We start from the raw sequence: 20,674 nt of genomic DNA, 5'->3' as shown, positions 1-20,674 counted from the left end.
ACAGCACACTGTGAAACACTGCAGAATGAAGCAGCTGACCTCCCCAGTTCCACACATGACCTCACTGGCCCTGTTGCAGCTCTAACACTCAGTCCTCCAGCTGATACCACATAGGCTGATAAGCTGCCTTGCGGACACATCCGAAGCCCACTTTAACAGCCCAGATGACTTGCAAGCAGCTTCAAGCCAAGATACAAGTAAGTGCTTGTGTTTGGAGCTTCAGGCCAAAACACAACATGTCAACATCCACATCAGTTGAGGGCTGCAACAACAACTTTTAAATGACAATATCCTGGCCGGACTACCGTTGTCAGTGATATAAGTATTTAAAATTAACATGATTTCTTAATGTCTAGAGACATATCAGGGCCTTTTTATGATTTATTGAAATACATTTCTTACATACAGTTCCTTTAACTATAGAATAATTCCCTTATAAGGATATTCAATACATTGAAAACAAGAAAAAAATATGATAAAGATACGATTCAAATGAAAACTTATTTTTGTCAAATTCAGACATTAAAATATAACTCAATAATGTTGAAAAAGAGAAACAGAATGGGATTCATTCATCCGGACAGCAGACGTTCACTCCTCTGCGACAGCATATTGATCAATCTCATCAGACTGAGCTGTAAAACACAAAACAAAACTTAATGATAGATCAGGTTAATTTAATCTGTCAGAGAACAGATCAGAGAGAGAGAGAGAGAGAGAGAGAGAGAGAGAGAGAGAGAGAGAGAGAGAGAGAGAGAGAGAGAGAGTCTCACCATGAGCTCTGTAATATTTGACTCCTATAATGACGGTCACGAGCAGATATGGAGAAGCTGCCAGTAGAAAACTGACCAGTTTAAGAGCTGAGAGAACTGGCAATGGAGCTTCTGAACCCGATAAATGACACAAAACCAAATCTTCATCAAAACTTTTTATGATTAAAAAAATAATAAATATTAAACACAATAATGCACATTTTCTTTCAACATTTGTTATTTTGTTAAGAAATGAACAAGATAAAATAATCAGAGAGGTCTGAATGTAGATTTGTAGTCAGATAATGTGAAGAGGAGATTCTCACACTCACCGGAGAGCGTCAGTGTAACTTCATCACTGGTGTGTGTGTGTCGTGATCCTCCCGTCTCTCTTCCTCTACAGCTGTAATGACCTGTGTGAGATTCATTAACAGAACTGATTCTGTATTCCTGTGACTGACTGTCATGAATCTCTGAATGATCTTTATTCCAGGTGTAGGTCCAGCGAGTGACGTCTGTCTCCTGTATGTCACATGTGAGAGTGACCGTCTGTCCTCTGAACACTCGTCCATCAGGATGAACATGCAATACAGCTTTGGGTCTCTCTGTGAAGAGAGCAAAGACCTTATTTGACGTTTAACTGACAATACAAGATAGTGTTGATGCATTTCTATAATATAATATAAATCAGTTTACCCTCAGCTCTCACCTCTTACTGTTAGCGTGACTCTATGACCGTCTGTTAAGTTTTCTACACCACACCAGTACTCTCCTCCATCAGAGACTCTCACATCTCTCAGTGTGTTCGTTTCATCTCCAGTTTTTATTATCTTGGAGTCTTTGTACCAGATAAGTCTCTCTCCAGTCGAGCGTCTCACGTCACTGCTCAGAGTAACTGTGTCTCCAGTGAACACTGAACTCTGGGGCTTCACACTTACTCTGGGTTTGCCTGTAAATATTTCACGATCTTCTTGAGTTAATATACAATCATCATTTTTTAATACTTATGATTTCTATCATTTATATTAATGATGTTTACTATATGTTCCTCTGTTACTGTGAGTAATGTAATGCGTAGATGTAAGGGGTTGAGAAAATGTAATATATAAGTTGCCCCCCCCCCCCCTCATTAATATGTACACATTTCGTAAAGTTTTTTTTTTTTCCTTTTCCACAAAAGGGGTATTGTTCTATTAAGACCTGAGTTAATACACTCTAAAAAATAATTCAGTGGCTTAGTAAATATCACAGTAATAATTAACTTTATTAATTAAATAAAATCTCTCAATATCATTTACTTGATGGTTTTAGTTAAACATACCAAAATAATTGACTAAAAATCCAACAGTTAATTTTGTCTAAAATGTATAGTTATTTTTAAGTTTTTTTGTCTAAAATAATTTAGTATTCAAATAACCAATTATTTATTTTAAATATACTAAATACATTTGTGAAATTTATTTCAAAATATTTGAGAATTAAATCGATCTGTTTCAAGAACCAACAATATTACTTATTTAAAATCAAGATTATTAATATTTAACACACACTGAAGAAATTACCCTCCCCCACCCTCTGACGCCACGACAGCTCGACGGTTGAGTGAGTGCGGATATTTGAATTCTCCTCAGTCACCAGAGCAGTTTCTTCTTCTCAGCGTCGCAGAATTGGGGCATTTCGTCTGTGAAATTCAGGTTTGTATGTTTTGTTTTATCTATATAATCATTACTGTGCTAAAAGGCATTTTATTTAATTCAAAACAACATACAGGGACAGTGTGAGTCACCTTAAGTTAACGTGTGGCGTTGGTCTTTAAAACGTCTGCTGTGTTGCTCAAACCACACAACTTTATTCGTAAAGATAATGAATATAATTAATTCGGATAATAAAATCTTATTAAAACTGGGCACTGTTTGTTTATTGTCAGGTTATGGAGTCTGGCGCCTCGCAGCATCTTTCAGCTACGAATGAAACGCAGGACAGCGGTCTCGAGTTCAAAGTCCACCCGCAGACCGCTAACGTTAGTCCATCTCAGGCTCGAGAAACAGCGCTGATACGGTGGAAATGGGATAACAGACCGGTTGATTACACTTGAAATACTTTTAAATGTTTAATTTTTACTTCTAAAATGTTTTTTACATGAGTTTAAATGTTGTAAAATAACTGTTATTCTTCACATGTCAAAACAGTAATATATGCTGTAACGTTACTCGTCGACAATAAAGGCCATGTCATGTATAAGTGTGTTTGTGTGGACTGTGGAGTATTTTACAAAGGTTTAGAGGGAATTAAAGTTATACTACACAAGTTAGTAATACTCATAAATAAAAACAGTTCATATTAGTCATAAATTTTGGTTTTTAAATGCTTTTTACCCAATTTTTTCTACTCAATTGAATTTGTTAATGTAACAAATGCAGTTACTCAGATCTACTTAATTTCTTTACTTAACGTACATTTACTCAGTTCATATGGTGTCTATAATTGATTTCACTGCTTTAAAATGTACTCAATTTTTTTAGTGTAAAAATGTTTCACCAAAAAAATTGAGTAAATCATAGTATAAGTTTTTAGAGTGTATATAACATCTTTGTGGCACTACGCCACCACACCACTAGATGGCGCATTTTGCGCACATGTAAGACGCGAGAGAGTTACTTCCCCCAGTTCAGCGCGCTCAGTAATAAACTGACTGCCGCTGTGGAAAGACATCAAACCTGTCCTCTCGTGTTTTTTGCACAGGTATGAACCTCACTCAATAAAAGGTTAATTTCATTGAACTTGGGTAAATGAACAAGTGTTATGCATAGAGTTTAAGTGAGTTGGAAAGTGTATTTAATCTATAAAAAAAGTTTTAATTTACAAAAGATTATAAAAGACAGCTAAAATGAGTTTAATCGTTATTTGTGCATGGTTTAAATTGATTGACATTAGAAAAGTGTTTATCATGCTGAAATATTGAGTTCATGTCAATATCTTCTTGTTTAAATGTGTTTTAGAATTACGTTTCTGGGAGTATGTTGTATTCTCGTTTCAGTCTCCATTTTGAGTGGTCACCACATGTATTTTTTCTGTATGTGCATGAGTTAAATAAGAGACGAATTATATCAAATTGATACAGCAAGTGTAATGACATCTAATGTATTTTCTTCTGAAATCTGGTCTTTAACACTTTCTGGTCTCTTGATAAACTCTTTGTGTGCATTTTGACACTTTTTGTATACAGTATCTGATTTATAATGTAAATTTATGCCAGAATCTAAATGCATATAATGTTGACCTGCATATAAGCATACATACATAATAATATGTACAAACTGGTATGTTTTGCATACAACTATATGTATTTTTGTATATTTGTTGTTTGTTAACTTGTCTTTCACCAAATGCACTTTAAGAGTGTCGAAGTTTTGAAATGTTAAATCCTTTTAAAGAGAAAAGAGATTTAAAGAGAAATTATCAGTAATAAACTGACTGCCGCTGTGGAAAGACATCAAACCTGTCCTCTCGTGTTTTTTTTCACAGTGTAATCACCGATCCACAGTGCACACTGCCTGTGTATCATTTGCTGCCTGCCCAGATATCCCCTAGGTCTGAGGCCGGTAACATAGACATACACGTGGGATCACACGGCGTAGACATACACGCGGAGATGGTGGTTTGTTTGGGCGTAGACATACACGTGGGATCACACAGTGTAGACATACACGCAGAATCACACGGCGTAGACATACACGCAGAATCACACGGTGTAGACATACACGCAGAATCACACGGTGTAGACATACACGCGGAATCACACGGTGTAGACATACACGCAGAATCACACGGTGTAGACATACACGCAGAATCACACGGTGTAGACATACACGCAGAATCACACGGTGTAGACATACACGCGGAATCACACGGTGTAGACATACACGCGGAATCACACGGTGTAGACATACACGCGGAATCACACGGTGTAGACATACACGCGGAATCACACGGCGTAGACATACACGCAGAATCACACGGTGTAGACATACACGCAGAATCACAGGGCGTAGACATACACGCAGAATCACACGGTGTAGACATACACGCGGAATCACACGGTGTAGACATACACGTGGAGATGATGGTTCGTTTAGGCGTAGACATACACGCGGAGATGATGGTTCGTTTAGGCGTAGACATACACGCGGAATCACACGGCGTAGACATACACGCGGAGATGATGGTTCGTTTAGGCGTAGACATACACGCGGAGATGATGGTTTGTTTAGGCGTAGACATACACACAGAATCACACGGTGTGGAAATACACGTGGAGAGGATGGTTCGTTTAGGCGTAGACATACACGCGGAATCACACGGCGTGGACATACACGTGGAGATGATGGTTCGTTTAGACGTAGACATACACGTGGAGATGATGGTTTGTTTAGGCATAGACATACACGCGGAATCACACGGCGTAGACATACACGTGGAGATGATGGTTCGTTTAGGCGTAGACATACACGCGGAATCACACGGCGTAGACATACACGTGGAGATGATGGTTCGTTTAGGCGTAGACATACACAGAATCACACGGTGTGGAAATACACGTGGAGATGATGGTTCGTTTAGGCGTAGACATACACGCGGAATCACACGGCGTGGACATACACGTGGAGATGATGGTTCGTTTAGGCGTAGACATACACGTGGAGATGATGGTTTGTTTAGGCATAGACACACACGCGGAATCACACGGCGTAGACATACACGTGGAGATGATGGTTCGTTTAGGCGTAGACATACACGCGGAATCACACGGCGTAGACATACACGCGGAATCACACGGCGTAGACATACACGTGGAGATGATGATTCGTTTAGGCGTAGACATACACGTGGAGATGATGGTTCGTTTAGGCGTAGACATACACGTGGAGATGATGGTTCGTTTAGGCGTAGACATACACGTGGAGATGATGGTTTGTTTAGGCATAGACATACACGCGGAATCAATCGGCGTAGACATACACGTGGAGATGATGGTTCGTTTAGGCGTAGACATACACACAGAATCACACGGTGTGGAAATACACGTGGAGATGATGGTTTGTTTAGGCGTAGACATACACGCGGAATCACACGGCGTGGACATACACGTGGAGATGATGGTTCGTTTAGGCGTAGACATACACCCGGAATCACACGGCGTAGACATACACGCGGAGATGATGCTTCGTTTAGGCGTAGACATACACGTGGAGATGATGGTTCGTTTAGGCGTAGACATACACGTGGAGATGATGGTTCGTTTAGGCGTAGACATACACGCGGAATCACACGGCGTAGACATACACGCGGAATCACACGGCGTAGACATACACGCGGAATCACATGGCGTAGACATACACGTGGAGATGATGATTTTCGTTTAGGCGTAGACATACACGTGGAGATGATGGTTCGTTTAGGCGTAGACATACACGTGGAGATGATGGTTCGTTTAGGTGTAGACATATACGCGGAATCACATGGCGTAGACATACACGTGGAGATGATGATTTTCGTTTAGGCGTAGACATACACGTGGAGATGATGGTTCGTTTAGGCGTAGACATACACGTGGAGATGATGGTTCGTTTAGGCGTAGACATACACGCGGAATCACACGGCGTAGACATACACGCGGAATCACACGGCGTAGACATACACGCGGAATCACACGCCGTAGACATACACGTGGAGATGATGATTTTCGTTTAGGCGTAGACATACACGTGGAGATGATGGTTCGTTTAGGCATAGACATACACGCGGAATCACACGGCGTAGACATACACGCGGAATCACACGGCGTGGACATACACGTGGAGATGATGGTTCGTTTAGGCGTAGACATACACGTGGAGATGATGGTTTGTTTAGGCATAGACACACGCGGAATCACACGGCGTAGACATACAGGTGGAGATGATGGTTCGTTTAGGCGTAGACATACACGCGGAATCACACGGCGTAGACATACACGCGGAATCACACGGCGTAGACATACACGTGGAGATGATGATTCGTTTAGGCGTAGACATACACGTGGAGATGATGGTTCGTTTAGGCGTAGACATACACGTGGAGATGATGGTTTGTTTAGGCATAGACACACACGCGGAATCACACGGCGTAGACATACACGTGGAGATGATGGTTCGTTTAGGCGTAGACATACACGTGGAGATGATGGTTCGTTTAGGTGTAGACATATACGCGGAATCACATGGCGTAGACATACACGCGGAATCACACGCCGTAGACATACACGTGGAGATGATGATTTTCGTTTAGGCGTAGACATACACGTGGAGATGATGGTTCGTTTAGGCGTAGACATACACGTGGAGATGATGGTTCGTTTAGGCGTAGACATACACGCGGAATCACACGGCGTAGACATACACGCGGAATCACACGGCGTAGACATACACGCGGAATCACACGCCGTAGACATACACGTGGAGATGATGATTTTCGTTTAGGCGTAGACATACACGTGGAGATGATGGTTCGTTTAGGCATAGACATACACGCGGAATCACACGGCGTAGACATACACGCGGAATCACACGGCGTGGACATACACGTGGAGATGATGGTTCGTTTAGGCGTAGACATACACGTGGAGATGATGGTTTGTTTAGGCATAGACACACGCGGAATCACACGGCGTAGACATACACGTGGAGATGATGGTTCGTTTAGGCGTAGACATACACGCGGAATCACACGGCGTAGACATACACGCGGAATCACACGGCGTAGACATACACGTGGAGATGATGATTCGTTTAGGCGTAGACATACACGTGGAGATGATGGTTCGTTTAGGCGTAGACATACACGTGGAGATGATTGTTTGTTTAGGCATAGACACACACGCGGAATCACACGGCGTAGACATACACGTGGAGATGATGGTTCGTTTAGGCGTAGACATACACGCAGAGATGATGGTTCGTTTAGGCGTAGACATACACGCGGAATCACACGGCGTAGACATACACGCGGAATCACATGGCGTAGACATACACGTGGAGATGATGATTTTCGTTTAGGCGTAGACATACACGTGGAGATGATGGTTCGTTTAGGTGTAGACATACACGTGGAGATGATGGTTCGTTTAGGCGTAGACATACACGCGGAATCACACGGCGTAGACATACACGCGGAATCACATGGCGTAGACATACACGCGGAATCACACGCCGTAGACATACACGTGGAGATGATGATTTTCGTTTAGGCATAGACATACACGTGGAGATGATGATTTTCGTTTAGGCATAGACATACACGCGGAATCACACGGCGTAGACATACACGCGGAATCACATGCGTAGACATGCACGCGGATAGCTCAAAATGCGTATAGATAACACGTCACTTGCCTTTAGAAAGTGGGGTGTATGTTTACGCAAAGTCATGATGTCATGTTGATTGTGGATCAAAAATGGCATCAAGATTTCGCACCTGTGAAGGATTACCGTGGAGGAATCACCAATCAAACTGATCTGCTCGGCTTTACGAGTAGCCGCCACTTTACCAATCTGCATGAAATCCGTTTTGGAGCTATTCAGCTTCAGGAAGTTATTCTGCATCCAAATACTGATCTCTGCTAGACAGCTTTACTAAGCTATTAATGAGCAATGAACATCAGGACTAGTGTTGATGTAAATCTACCGCATAGCAGTGAAAACCAAGACCATATTTCCTGATGATCTGCCCAAGCGGAAGCATTTAAATGTCAAATAAAATTGGACCCAGTACTGAACCCTGAGGAACTCCCTGTTGAACAGGCACGGTATCTGATTTGTAGTTACCCAAGCCAACGAACTGGGCACAATTTGTTAAATAGGACCGAAACCAATTAAGGACAGCTCCAGAAAGACCTAACCAATTTTCCAGCCTGTCAAGCAGAATAGAATGACATATAGTGTCAAAAGCAGCACTGAGGTCTAATAAGACCAAAATATTGCATGCACCAGAATCAACTGCAATAAGGAGATCATTTACGACCCTGATTAAAGCGGTTTGAAACCCAGATTGAAAAGGTTCAAATAGACTGTTCAGTGCTAGGTGATTATTTAACTGAGTAGCCAAAACAAGCTCAAGAACTTTAGCCAAGAATGGGAGGTTCAAGAGGTTCAAGTAAACTTTAAACTCTCAGATAAATCCAGTGCTTCAAAGAATTAAATGATTAATTTGATCTTAAAAGTACAATTTACATTTTTTATTTACTTAATAAAATAATTAATATGACTTTGGTGGGTGGTTTTGTGCTGTATAATATTGTGGCTGTATATTATTAAGGGAAAGATTGCATTATGAATAAAAACGAGCAAGTAACATTTATGCGACAGTTAACAAAGAAATGCGTTTCGTTTCATACATGTATGTACATTGACCAAATGCCAGAGGTGGACAGTAACTAAGTACATGTACTTGAGTACTGGACTTAAGTACACATTTTGAGTATCTGCACTTTACTTGAGTATTATATTTTCTGAAAACGTATTTTCGTGTTTTTTTTTCTTCATTAAAAGGTGTTTGGAGTTTTGCAGAAAGCCTATCAGGAATCATTCTTGTAGAGTCTCATGAAGTTCAATGATTTCCCAGTATTTTTTGAACACTGATCAGTTTATAGCAAAATGGAAGAAAACGGATGTAAAAATGTTCCTTTTTGGTGAGTATTCACATAAACAAAGTTGATTGTCTTAAGTGAATGGAAACTGTTGGGAGAATATCAGATGTGTATCAGTGTATTGGATCCGTGCATTAAAGTGACAGTAGCTCTGTAAAGGGCTTTGTAACTTTTAAACAAGTATTTAAATTAGTTTAAGGTAGTCGTATGCAGTGATGGTGCATCACTGACCTGCTTAAACCATGATGGCATAGTGTACATTCATACAACAATAATAAAATAATGCGTTGAAATAAAAAAAGAAATTTACTTTTGATACTTAAGTACTTTTGAAAGCAAATACTTCTGTACTTTTACTCTGTTTTTACAACTTTCACTAGTAATGGAGTAATATTTGATTAGCAGTACTTTTACTTTTACTCAAGTAATGAAGTTGTGTACTTTGACAGATTAAAGGCTTGGTCTGATGTTTTCATTTATCAACAATTTGTAGGGAATGGAAAGGAGATTCACGACACATTATTTATTGAAAACGACTTGGATTCATCTGATCTACAGTGAGTCAAATCTAAACTTTATCTCATTTGGATAATAAAAATCCAACACAAAACAAAAGTTTTAAAATACCATCTGAGCAAGATCCTTTCTGTCAGTGAAGATCACTTACCGAACAAAGTCACAGTCACTGCATCACTCTGGTATGAACAGTCTGATCCTGTTCCTCTGCAGCCATAACAGGTGCACAACTGTCTGCTCTCTGCAGTGATCTTGAACTCTTTCTTATAGTTGTACCGTCCATCATCACACTTCCATATGTATGTCCATCCTTCCCCCTGTATGTCACATGTGAGAGTGACAGTCTCTCCTCTGAATATCTGTGATGGTTCAGGCTGAACAGTCATAACAGCTTTAGGTCTCTCTGTAATTGGAGAAACAGAGGTTATGATATTACATCCAAAGAGGCCAATATACACTCACCTAAAGGATTATTAGGAACACCATACTAATACTGTGTTTGACCCCCTTTCTCCTTCAGAACTGCCTTAATTCTACGTGGCATCGATTCAACAAGGTGCTGAAAGCATTCTTTAGAAATGTTGGCCCATATTGATAGGATAGCATCTTGCAGTTGATGGAGATTTGTGGGATGCACATCCAGGGCACGAAGCTCCTGTTTCACCACATCCCAAAGATGCTCTATTGGGTTTAGATCTGGTGACTGTGGGGGCCATTTTAGTACAGTCAACTCATTGTCATGTTCAAGAAACCAATTTGAAATTATTCAAGCTTTGTGACATGGTGCTAGCCTAGAAATCTAGACCCACCCTAGCGGCAGCAAATTTAATCTGCCCGCAAGTGTCGTCTAGGAACTCTCAATACCCTTCTGAGCTATATTCCTCTCACTCTGGACGGGCCAATCACATCGTGTATTGAATCAGCGGGCGGGGCCATAATGACGACGGCTGAGTTGCGTTTGCGTGCTTCTAGTAAACACAGAAACTGGCGAACGGCGGCGGTCTTTCGAATCAACTTTGACTGCGATTCTGGAAGACTTGGAGTTAAACTTTTCTCTGAGTAAAGAACAAAGAACGGCACTGAAGTCATTCTTAAAAAGGGAAGATGTGTTCGGAGTTTAGCCGACTGGATACGGTGAACAAGCTCTGTTTCACCTTCGTTGCTCTGGTTGGTGGAAGCGCTATCCTATCGCGTGCAGAGGGAGTTTGAAAGACAACCGTTTATCCCGCCCCTCAGATTGAGCTGTCAATGGTGAGTTTCCAGACCAAACATCTTGATGTGGGTCTGGCTTGTCAGGCTAACATGGTGCATTATCCTGCTGGAAGTAGCCATCAGAGGATGGGTACATGGTGGTCATAAAGGGATGGACATGGTCAGAAACAATGCTCAGCTAGGCCGTGGCATTTAAATGATGCCCAATTGGCAATAAGGGGCTTTAAGTGTGCCAAGAAAACCTCCCGCACACCATTACACCACCACCACCAGCCTGCACAGTGGTAACAAGGCATGATGGATCCCTGTTCTCAATGGCCCTCATTTATCTTGCGTAGAAACGGGCGTATATGTTGGCGTAAGATTATGCTTACACTCCTCTCACCGCCTGATTTATGAAGCTATGCGCACCTCTGCAATCCAAATGTACGCAATTCTTGCCCTTGATAAATGCCGCGGCTGAAAACGATCGTTATTAGAATAACACGCCAAACAGGCAAAGAAGCAAAACTTGCGATTAACTCCGGCGTGGAGATCGGGCGTGTCTCAATCATCTTACTAGTCCACTAGTCAGGGCACTGATTAGGACATAAGTCAATGGTCAAGTGAGATGATTGAGACGCGCCCATCAAGACCATCAGGGAAGTGGAAAAAAAAGAAGTTGTTTTATTTGGGAGTTTAAAGAGTGATATTAAAGGCACCCAAAAAAAAAACAAATATGGACCCAAATTACGAGTACTGTTAATAATGCGGAGGTTGAGAAGCGCACTCCAGCAGTTTAAATAGCTGTTTGGAGGATAAATGACCTATCACAATGCATTATTTTACAGCACGTTTTGAAACAATTAGCATTTAATTTCGTATCACGGCACATGTATTGGGGTGTACGATATGATGATGATGTGATGTGGAGTACCATTCATTCACATTAATAATTGCATGACAATTTGTAAGATTCTTTTTATTATTATTATTATTATGATTTTTATTATTAATGACGCTGTTATTTAGAAGAAGAATGTCATTATTATTTATTTTATTATTATTTAAAAGAAGAAGAATGTAATTTTTATTATTTTGTGGGTCTGAATTATTCAGTCCCAGTCCGTGCGCAGCTGCCGGGGCAGGCTCGCAACTGGAGGAATCAAATGCGTTGGTAGCCTGTAGTCACACAAATTAAACATTGAAGTCTACGTTGCACAAAAATAAACACTGAAGTTTATAATTACTATGTTGTTGTTGTTGTTTTTTTACAGTGGGTCATAATATAGCATATCTTTGTCAGTGCGTTTTGTGGTGTTAGGAATAGTTTTTCTGTGCATTTTCGCACTAACTCAAAACGTGCGTACACCGCCTCCTGAGCTGGCGTAGGATTTGAGCGTGCCGTACGCCAACGTCCATATTGATAAATCTCAAAGTCACCGTGGGCTTGGGTGTACGCACTTTTGATAAATGAGGGCCATTCTGTTTACGCCAAATTCTGACTCCACCATCTGAATGTCTCAACAAAAATCAAGACTCATCAGACCAGGCAACATTTTTCAATTCTTCAACTGTCCAATTTTGGTGAGCTCGTGCAAATTGTAGCCTCTTTTTCCTATTTGTAGTGGAGATGAGTGGTGCCCGGTGGTGTCTTCTGCTGTTGTAGCCCGTCTGCCTCAAGTTTGTGAATGTTGTGGCTTTACAAATGCTTTGCTGCATACCTCGGTTGTAACGAGTGGTTATTTCAGTCAAAGTTGCTCTTCTATCAGCTTAATAATAATAATAATAATAATAACTTTATTTTATATAGCGCCTTTAAAAGCAGCTTCTCAAAGCGCTGTACATAAGAACATAAAACCACAAAAAAAAAAAAAAAAAAAAAAAAAAAAAAAATACAACTAAGCAGCAAATGCTTGAATCAGTCGGCCCATTCTCCTCTGACCTTTAGAATCAACCAGGCATTTTCGCCCACAGGACTGCCGCATACTAGATGTTTTTCCCTTTTCACACCATTCTTTGTAAACCCTAGAAATGGTTGTGCGTGAAAATCCCAGTAACTGAGCAGATTGTGAAATACTCAGACCGGCCCGTCTGGCACCACAGCCATGTTCAAAATTGCTTAAATCCCCTTTTTTTTCCCATTCTGACATTCAGTTTGGAGTTCAGGAGATTGTCTTGACCAGGACCACACCCCTAAATGCATTGAAGCAACTGCCATGTGATTGGTTGATTAGTTAATTGCATTTTTTGAGAAATTGAACAGGTGTTCCTAATAATCCTTTAGGTGAGTGTAAGTGAAGTGTCACATCTCTTTTAAACTGTATTTATGTTCTCTTCTGTGGGAGGTGTTTGTTTGTATTCTGTCCAGGAAGAAGAACGGATTGTTTTCTGCAGTCTGATTGGTGCCATCCTTGCTTGGTCAGCTAACTCCTCATCGTTTATAAAAGTCTCCTTCATCACCTCTGTGGCAGGAGGGGCGTGGTTTTGCGAGGTCTGTAGTGGGCGAGAGGAGGCGGAGCCGAGCGGTGAGCAAGTAGGTCAAGTGCAGATCACTAACACCTGTGTCTGTTTGCAGTAATTGGCGTGGAGAGACAGCATTTAAACCCCAGCAGAACTGAGAGAGGGGGAGAGAGACCTGGACTGAGACTTCGCATGCACAGCAGAGAAACTGAGATATACTGACAAAGAAAGTCTGATTGAGAAGGAGCGATCCATATCATGGAGAAACTTAGTTTGCACACACACACACACACACACGTGTGTTTGTTATTTGTTTTTGACAAGACTGAATAAAGAGAGCAAGTCCCAGTCAAAGCCGAACCCGTCTTCTTCCTTCACATCCCACAAACTTTCACTACACTGGTGCCGAAACCCGGGAAGGAAGAAGATCGGCGCCGTAATGCAGACCCCGCCAAAGACGCCACTTGCGGACATCGTCCAGTCGCTCGCCGGTCTTCACCAAGAGCAACATCAAAACCTGCTGGCCGTCAGGGAGGAGCAAGAAAAACGGTTTGAAGTCCTCCTTCGCGCCCAGCATGAAGACCGAGAGCTGTTCCGGAGCTGGATCGACCGGGAGATTCGGGCCACCCCCCCTGCTACATCTGACTCGGCGACCCTATTCCAGCTATCGAAGATGGGGCCCGAGGATGACCCGGATGCATTCATCGACCTCTTCGAGAGGTCCGCCGAGTCCAGGGGATGGCCCCGCTCGGACTGGCCAATGCGGCTCCTGCCATTACTGTCCGGGGAGGCGCAGGTAGCCGCCCACCAACTGCCAGTCCAGAATCTCCTTGTCTAAGAAGACCTAAAACGCTCCATTCTACAGCGGGTCGGCCGGAGTCCGGAACAACATCGGCAGCTGTTCCGGACCCTGACCCTCGACAACTCCGGCCGGCCCTTCGCCTTCGCGCACCAGCTCCGGGACTCCTGCCGCAAGTGGCTGATGGCCGATGGAAGCGACGTCGATGGCATCATAGATCGAGTGGTACTGGAGCAGTTCGTCATGCGGCTTCCCAAGCAGACCACGCAATGGGTCCAGTGCCACCGCCCGACGTTGCTGAACCAGGCCATCCAATTGGCGGAGGATCAGCTGGTGGCGTGCCTCGGGGTCGGCGAACACTTACCATCTGCTTCTCTCTCTCTCTCTCCTGCTACAAACCCCCCTCTCTCTCGCCCTATCCCTTTTCCCAGGACTCGCGGGGGAGTGCCGTCCAAACCGGCCCCAAGATGGCGGACGGGCGGCTCTGGGGAGCCTCTGCCACCTCCCCGCCCGGCACCGAGGGGAGGGGCGACAGCGCCAGACACTGTCTCTTCTCCCTCCAATCCCGCCTTCTCTCCACGCCAATCTGCCGACCTGCTTCCGGCCACTAGGGCGGCGGTGAGGCCTGGGCCAGCTTGTTGCCGCTGCGGGGATCCGGGACATTTCATTGATCGGTGTCCCATCATGGAGGTGGGCACGCTGGTCTGGGTCCCCGACGCGCCGCAAGCTGCCCTCGATCAAGCTGGATTGTACCTAATACCTGTGAGTATCAAGGGGGGTACTTATCAGGCTTTAGTGGATTCAGGTTGTAACCAGACCTCCATCCACCAAAGCCTGATACAGCCCAAGGCATTGGGTAACAGCCGCACGGTTACGGTGAGGTGTGTACACGGGGAAGTGGTGAAGTATCCTTTAGTGCCGGTCGTTATTCAATTTCGGGGACAAAAGCATAGTGTGGGGGCTGCAGTTAACCCGCATCTCCAGCATTCTTTGATTCTGGGAACCAATTGGCCAGCATTCCATAAATTATTAGGGCATTTATGTGCGGATGCCTCTTGGGGGAAAGATATGCAGCGGAGGGAGGTGGTCGCTCAGTTGGGAGAGGTGGATTCGGGACCTCGGGAAGCTGTTTCAGGGGAACCGAGTGGTCGGGAGATGGCTCCTCTCACAGATCGCGACGACTTTCCCCTGGAACAGTCCCAAGATGAATTGCTTAAACATGCATTTGAGCAGGTCCGTTCCATCGACGGCCACCTCCTCCAACCGGGACAACCGCTCACCTATCCGTATTTTGCAGTTTTGAAGGATAGGTTGTATCGGGTGACCCAAGTTACCCAGACAAAAATGGATACAACCCAGGCAGGGCATTTAGGACAAAAAGCAACACTTAACCGTCTAATGGCCCGCTTCTTTTGGCCGGGCATTCACGAGAACGTGCGCAGGTGGTGCGCGTCTTGTCGTGAATGTCAGTTGGTGAATCCACCGGCCACCCCAAAAGCACCATTGTGCCCCCTTCCACTAGTGCAGGTCCCCTTCGAAAGAATTGGTATGGACCTCATCAGGCCATTAGAACGGTCTGCATGAGGGCATCGCTTTGCATTGGTCCTAGTGGACTATGCAACGCGATACCCGGAAGCCGTGCCCCTCCGCACTATTTCGGCGAAGAGTGTGGCAGGCGCACTGTTTTTGTTAATCTCCCGGGTGGGAATCCCGAAAGAGATTCTCACCGACCAAGGCACGGCGTTCATGTCACGGACGGTCCGCGAACTATACGAATTATTGGGCATTAAATCGATTCGCACCAGCGTCTATCACCCACAAACAGATGGTCTGGTGGAACGTTTTAATCGCACGTTGAAGACCATGATTCGTAAGTTTGTTCACGAAGACGCAAAAAATTGGGATAAGTGGCTGGAACCTCTGTTGTTTGCTGTACGCGACGTCCCACAAGCCTCCACGGGGTTTTCCCCCTTCAAGCTTCTCTATGGGCACCAGCCTCGGGGGGTGCTGGATGTCCTTAGAGAGGCTTGGCAGGACGGACCTTCCGCAGCGAAAAATGAAATTCAGTATGTCCTGGACCTGAGAACAAAACTCCACACGTTGGGGCGGCTATCAATGGAGAATTTGTTATAGGCCCAGGACAGACAAAGGCAGCTGTACAACAGGGGAGCTAGACTGCGTCAATTCGCACCGGGAGATAAAGTGTTGGTATTACTCCCCACATCCAGTTCAAAATTACTCGGGAAGTGATAAGAGCTCAGAGACAGAATTGTGGCAAGGCACAGATCTGGCCAGGGTTACAAAAAAAAAATCTGTTGCACTTAAGGTTCTTAAGAGCATAACCCTTCCTAGAGCTGGCCAAACTGAGCTATCGGGGAGAAGAGCCTTGGTGAGAGAGGTAAAGAAGAACCCAAAGATCACGGTGGCTGAGCTCCAGAGATGCAGTCGGGAGATTGGAGAAATTTGTAGAACGTCAACCATCACTGTAGTCCTCCACAGTAATTGGCAGTCGGGGCTTTATGGCAGAATGGCCCGACGGAAGCCTCTCCTCAGTGCAATATGCATGAAAGTTTGCTAAAAAAAACACCTGAAGGACTACAAGATGGTGAGAAATAAGATTGTCTGGTCTGATGAGACCAAGATGGAACTTTTTGGCCTTAATTCTAAGCGGTATGTGTGGAAAAAACCAGGAACTGCTCATCACATGTCCAATACAGTCCCAACAGTGAAGCATGCTGGTGGCAGCATCATGCTGTGGGGGTGTTTTTCAGTTGCAGGGACAGGACGACGAATGGAAAAGATGAATGCGGCCAAGTACAGGGATATTCTGGACGAAAACCTTCTCCAGAGTGCTCAAGACCTCAGACTGGGCCGAATCACACAGCTAAAATAAGAGTGGCTTCACAACAACTCTGTGACTGTTCTTGAATGGCCCAGCCAGAGCCCTGTTGTATATAATTGTATATAGTTATTTTGTTAAACTGTATTGCCTGTTTTTGGATGAGGAAGTTAATGAAGTAATTAAATGTTATTTTTAGTGAATTTGAGGCATATACAAATTTTGTTTGTTATGTTGGTTCTGGCGGACCCTGAAGCTAAATCCCCAACTGTATTATTATAAATCTCTTATTTTTAATAAACATTGTTCCATTTCGTTTTTACATAAAAAACTAAAATAAATAAATAAATTAAAAAATATTTTTTTTCTTCATGTTACATCCTTTGACCTAGACAGGGCATAATAGAACTGTCACTCACTGCAAAAATGAAGAAAATAGACACTTTTTGGGCTGATATACCAGTTGTGCAAGACCCTTTCTATCAGTGATGATCACTCACCAAACACAGTCAGAGTCACTTTATCACTCAATCTAGAGCAGCCTGAGTGTGTGCAGCTGTAACACCTGCACATCCCTGTGCGCTCTGCAATGATCTTGAACTCTTTCTCTTTAGAGTCGTGCAGTCTTTCATTACACAGCCATGTGTATGTCCATCCTTCCCCCTGTATGTCACATGTGAGAGTGACAGTCTCTCCTCTGAATAACTGTGATGGTTCAGGCTTTACAGTCAGAACAGCTTTAGGTGGCTCTGGAAGAACTGAACAAACAGAAGTTAAGATTAAATATCTAACATTTTTCATGAGTCAAATTAAATGAATTCAACCTGTCCTAAAATAAAAGAATTAAAACATTTTTTTTTTAAATAAATAAATAAAATAAAATAAAATATTATTTTGTGTTTTATGCACAGAACAAAAAAGTTGTACATCTTTGGAACAGCTTTTGGTCTCTCTACATGCATCATCACATGTAAAATGTAGTCTAAACACAAATAATATTAGATATGTGTGTCAGACAGCTCGTCTGTGCATAAACAAACTCCTGCTGTACTCAACACACTGCTAAACACTTTCTCTGTCTGTTACACAATGTAATGTGTGAAGATTTTAAAGAAATGTATAAATCACCTTGAGTTTGTCCAGGCTGGATGTTTGAAATCAGCACTACAAATCAAAAGAGAGACAAATCACAGTGATTTATTAGTTGTTACAGAACAGACCTATTTTAATATATTACAAAACATTGGTTAGAAATTCCACATTCATTTTCATACATAAATGCATAATTAAAATAAGCATTTGAATATTTTATGTTGACATTTACTCATTTAGCAGATTATTTCATCCAAAGCAATTTACAAATGAAGAGCAATATAAGCAATCAAAATAACATTACTTGTTTAAAGTATTTATATTAAATATTATTTAAAAAGTATATATAGTAGTAAGTGTTAAAAATTAATCTTTAAAGGGTTAATTCACCCAAAAATGAAATTTATATCATTAATGACTCTCCCTAATGTCGTTCCTCACCCGTAAGACCTCCGTTCATCATCAGACACAGTTTAAGATATTTTATATTTAGTCTGAGAGCGTATGCAAGTGTATGCACACTATACTGCCCACGTCCAGAAAGGGAATAAAAACATCATCACAGTAGTCCATATGGGACATCAGTTAGTTCATTAGAATCTCTTGAAGCATCGAAAATACATTTGGGTCCAAAAATATCAAAAACGATTACTTTATTCAGCATTGACCTCTCTTCCGCGTTTGTGTTCAATCCTCAAATAAAGATTCAAATGGTTCATGAATCAGTGAATCGATCAATGATTCGGGACACCAATGTGATTTCTGCAGTTCGGATCGCGTCATACTGCTGAAATCACGTGACAGATGTACCAATGGTGATGTCTTACGGGTGTGGAACGACATTAGGGTGAGTCATTAATGACATCAATTTCATTTTTAGGTGAATTAACCCTTTAAAGTGTTGCAGAAAAAGTTGCGTCTTTAGCCATTTCTTGAAAAGTTTAATTGGGTCATTCCTCATGAAACAGTCCATCTACCTTATAATCAATTAATGGACAGTCCAGGTTTATTTTACTCTAAGAAGTTTTAATGTTAAAATGTTACCAGGTTTAATGTTACTCTAAGAAAAGTAACAAATTATTATTTTATTTATGAAACACTAATCTTGTGTGTTGAGATCTCTTTTGTGGTGTTGAGCAGTACTGAAGAATCAAAAGACACACCTGCTGCATTCTCACATCTTCATTCTTGAGAAAATACAATATTAATTTACAATATCAGTCACTCAAGAAAACTTAAAATCTTCTGCTGATTATATATAATTATTATTTTTGGACACCAATTCAAGTTCTTTTCAGACAAACACAGATTGTGTTGTTGGGTTAGTGGTTCTTACAGCAGAATAATGCTTTGCCCATGAGACAAAAATAAAACGTTCTGTATTTTCTCAGTCTAGAAGGCACCAAAGTCAAAAAAATAATTTAATATTTCTACTACATTAATAACCCAGTTTAAATACAAAGCTTAATGCTAAATCAATGAATTAACCCTTTAAGCCGATGCTGTCATGACAGAACTCAAACTACAGTGTGAAGTTGCTTCACATGGGAAGTTGCATAATTATGGATATTAATATCCCTGGTCAGAGTTTCCATAAACTGCACAACCGTCTTACAATATCATCCTATACATGGTTATTCTAAACTCTTCAACAACTCCAGGAGTTTCCAGAACAACAAAACCTGAAATTAAATCCACATCTGAGCATCTGAGTTCCACATCACAATTAAAGACTAAATGTAGAGAGTGAAGATCCGCTGAAGAAAACAAAGACAACTTTACAGAACATGACAGAACATGAAATTCAACAAAGCCATTATAAACCGCTCACTGGACGACTGAAGAATCACAGTAATGCACTGATCTCATTCAGCACATCAAGTGTTTTTCACTTTCACACACAGATATCATGAGCTGCAGATGGATTTAATACTCACAATATTCGCAGCACAAATGAAAAACTGAATGAATATTTAAAAAGATGAAATACAGGTAAACACTGTTTCACCACCTCATTATACAAAATGCAAAATGAAGCATAAATGAGAAAATAATACTCACAGAGCATTAGAGGAAGTGACCTGAGCTCCATACTGATCCGTTAATGACACACTGGCAAACACACGGCCTGTCTTATAGATGCATCACTTCCTGTACAAACACGCAGAGGAGAACAGGCCAGAATTATGGTTGAGTTAGGTAGACATGGATGTGATGAGACTGAATTACACACTGTGTTTAGTGTATTACTGTGTAGATCATATTTGGTAGTACTTACCAGCTTTAGATGAACCATTAAATCCAGTGTGGACACAGACAACCAGTGCTGAATAAGATGT

At 42.1% G+C, this 20,674-nt stretch overlaps 1 protein-coding gene across 1 annotated transcript; it reads right to left on the bottom strand.

Annotated features, from left to right (window-relative positions):
• Window positions 1-531: 531 nt before the first annotated feature.
• Window positions 532-20,462, bottom strand: LOC137087002 (B-cell receptor CD22-like). Its single transcript, XM_067452037.1, has 8 exons — window positions 20,397-20,462; window positions 18,372-18,407; window positions 17,744-18,001; window positions 10,103-10,354; window positions 1,462-1,701; window positions 1,085-1,357; window positions 774-884; window positions 532-635 (listed from the first exon to the last, which is right to left on the bottom strand). The coding sequence occupies exons 1-8, from the start codon at window positions 20,425-20,427 to the stop codon at window positions 592-594; spliced, it is 1,245 nt and encodes a 414-aa protein (XP_067308138.1). The 5' UTR covers window positions 20,428-20,462; the 3' UTR covers window positions 532-591.
• Window positions 20,463-20,674: the final 212 nt, after the last annotated feature.

This window comes from Pseudorasbora parva, chromosome 1 (genome assembly GCF_024679245.1).
Source record: "Pseudorasbora parva isolate DD20220531a chromosome 1, ASM2467924v1, whole genome shotgun sequence".
Lineage (NCBI taxonomy): Eukaryota > Metazoa > Chordata > Actinopteri > Cypriniformes > Gobionidae > Pseudorasbora > Pseudorasbora parva.
The sequence above is the reverse complement of the archived record's forward strand: the minus strand, read 5'-3'. Positions and strand labels throughout refer to the sequence as shown.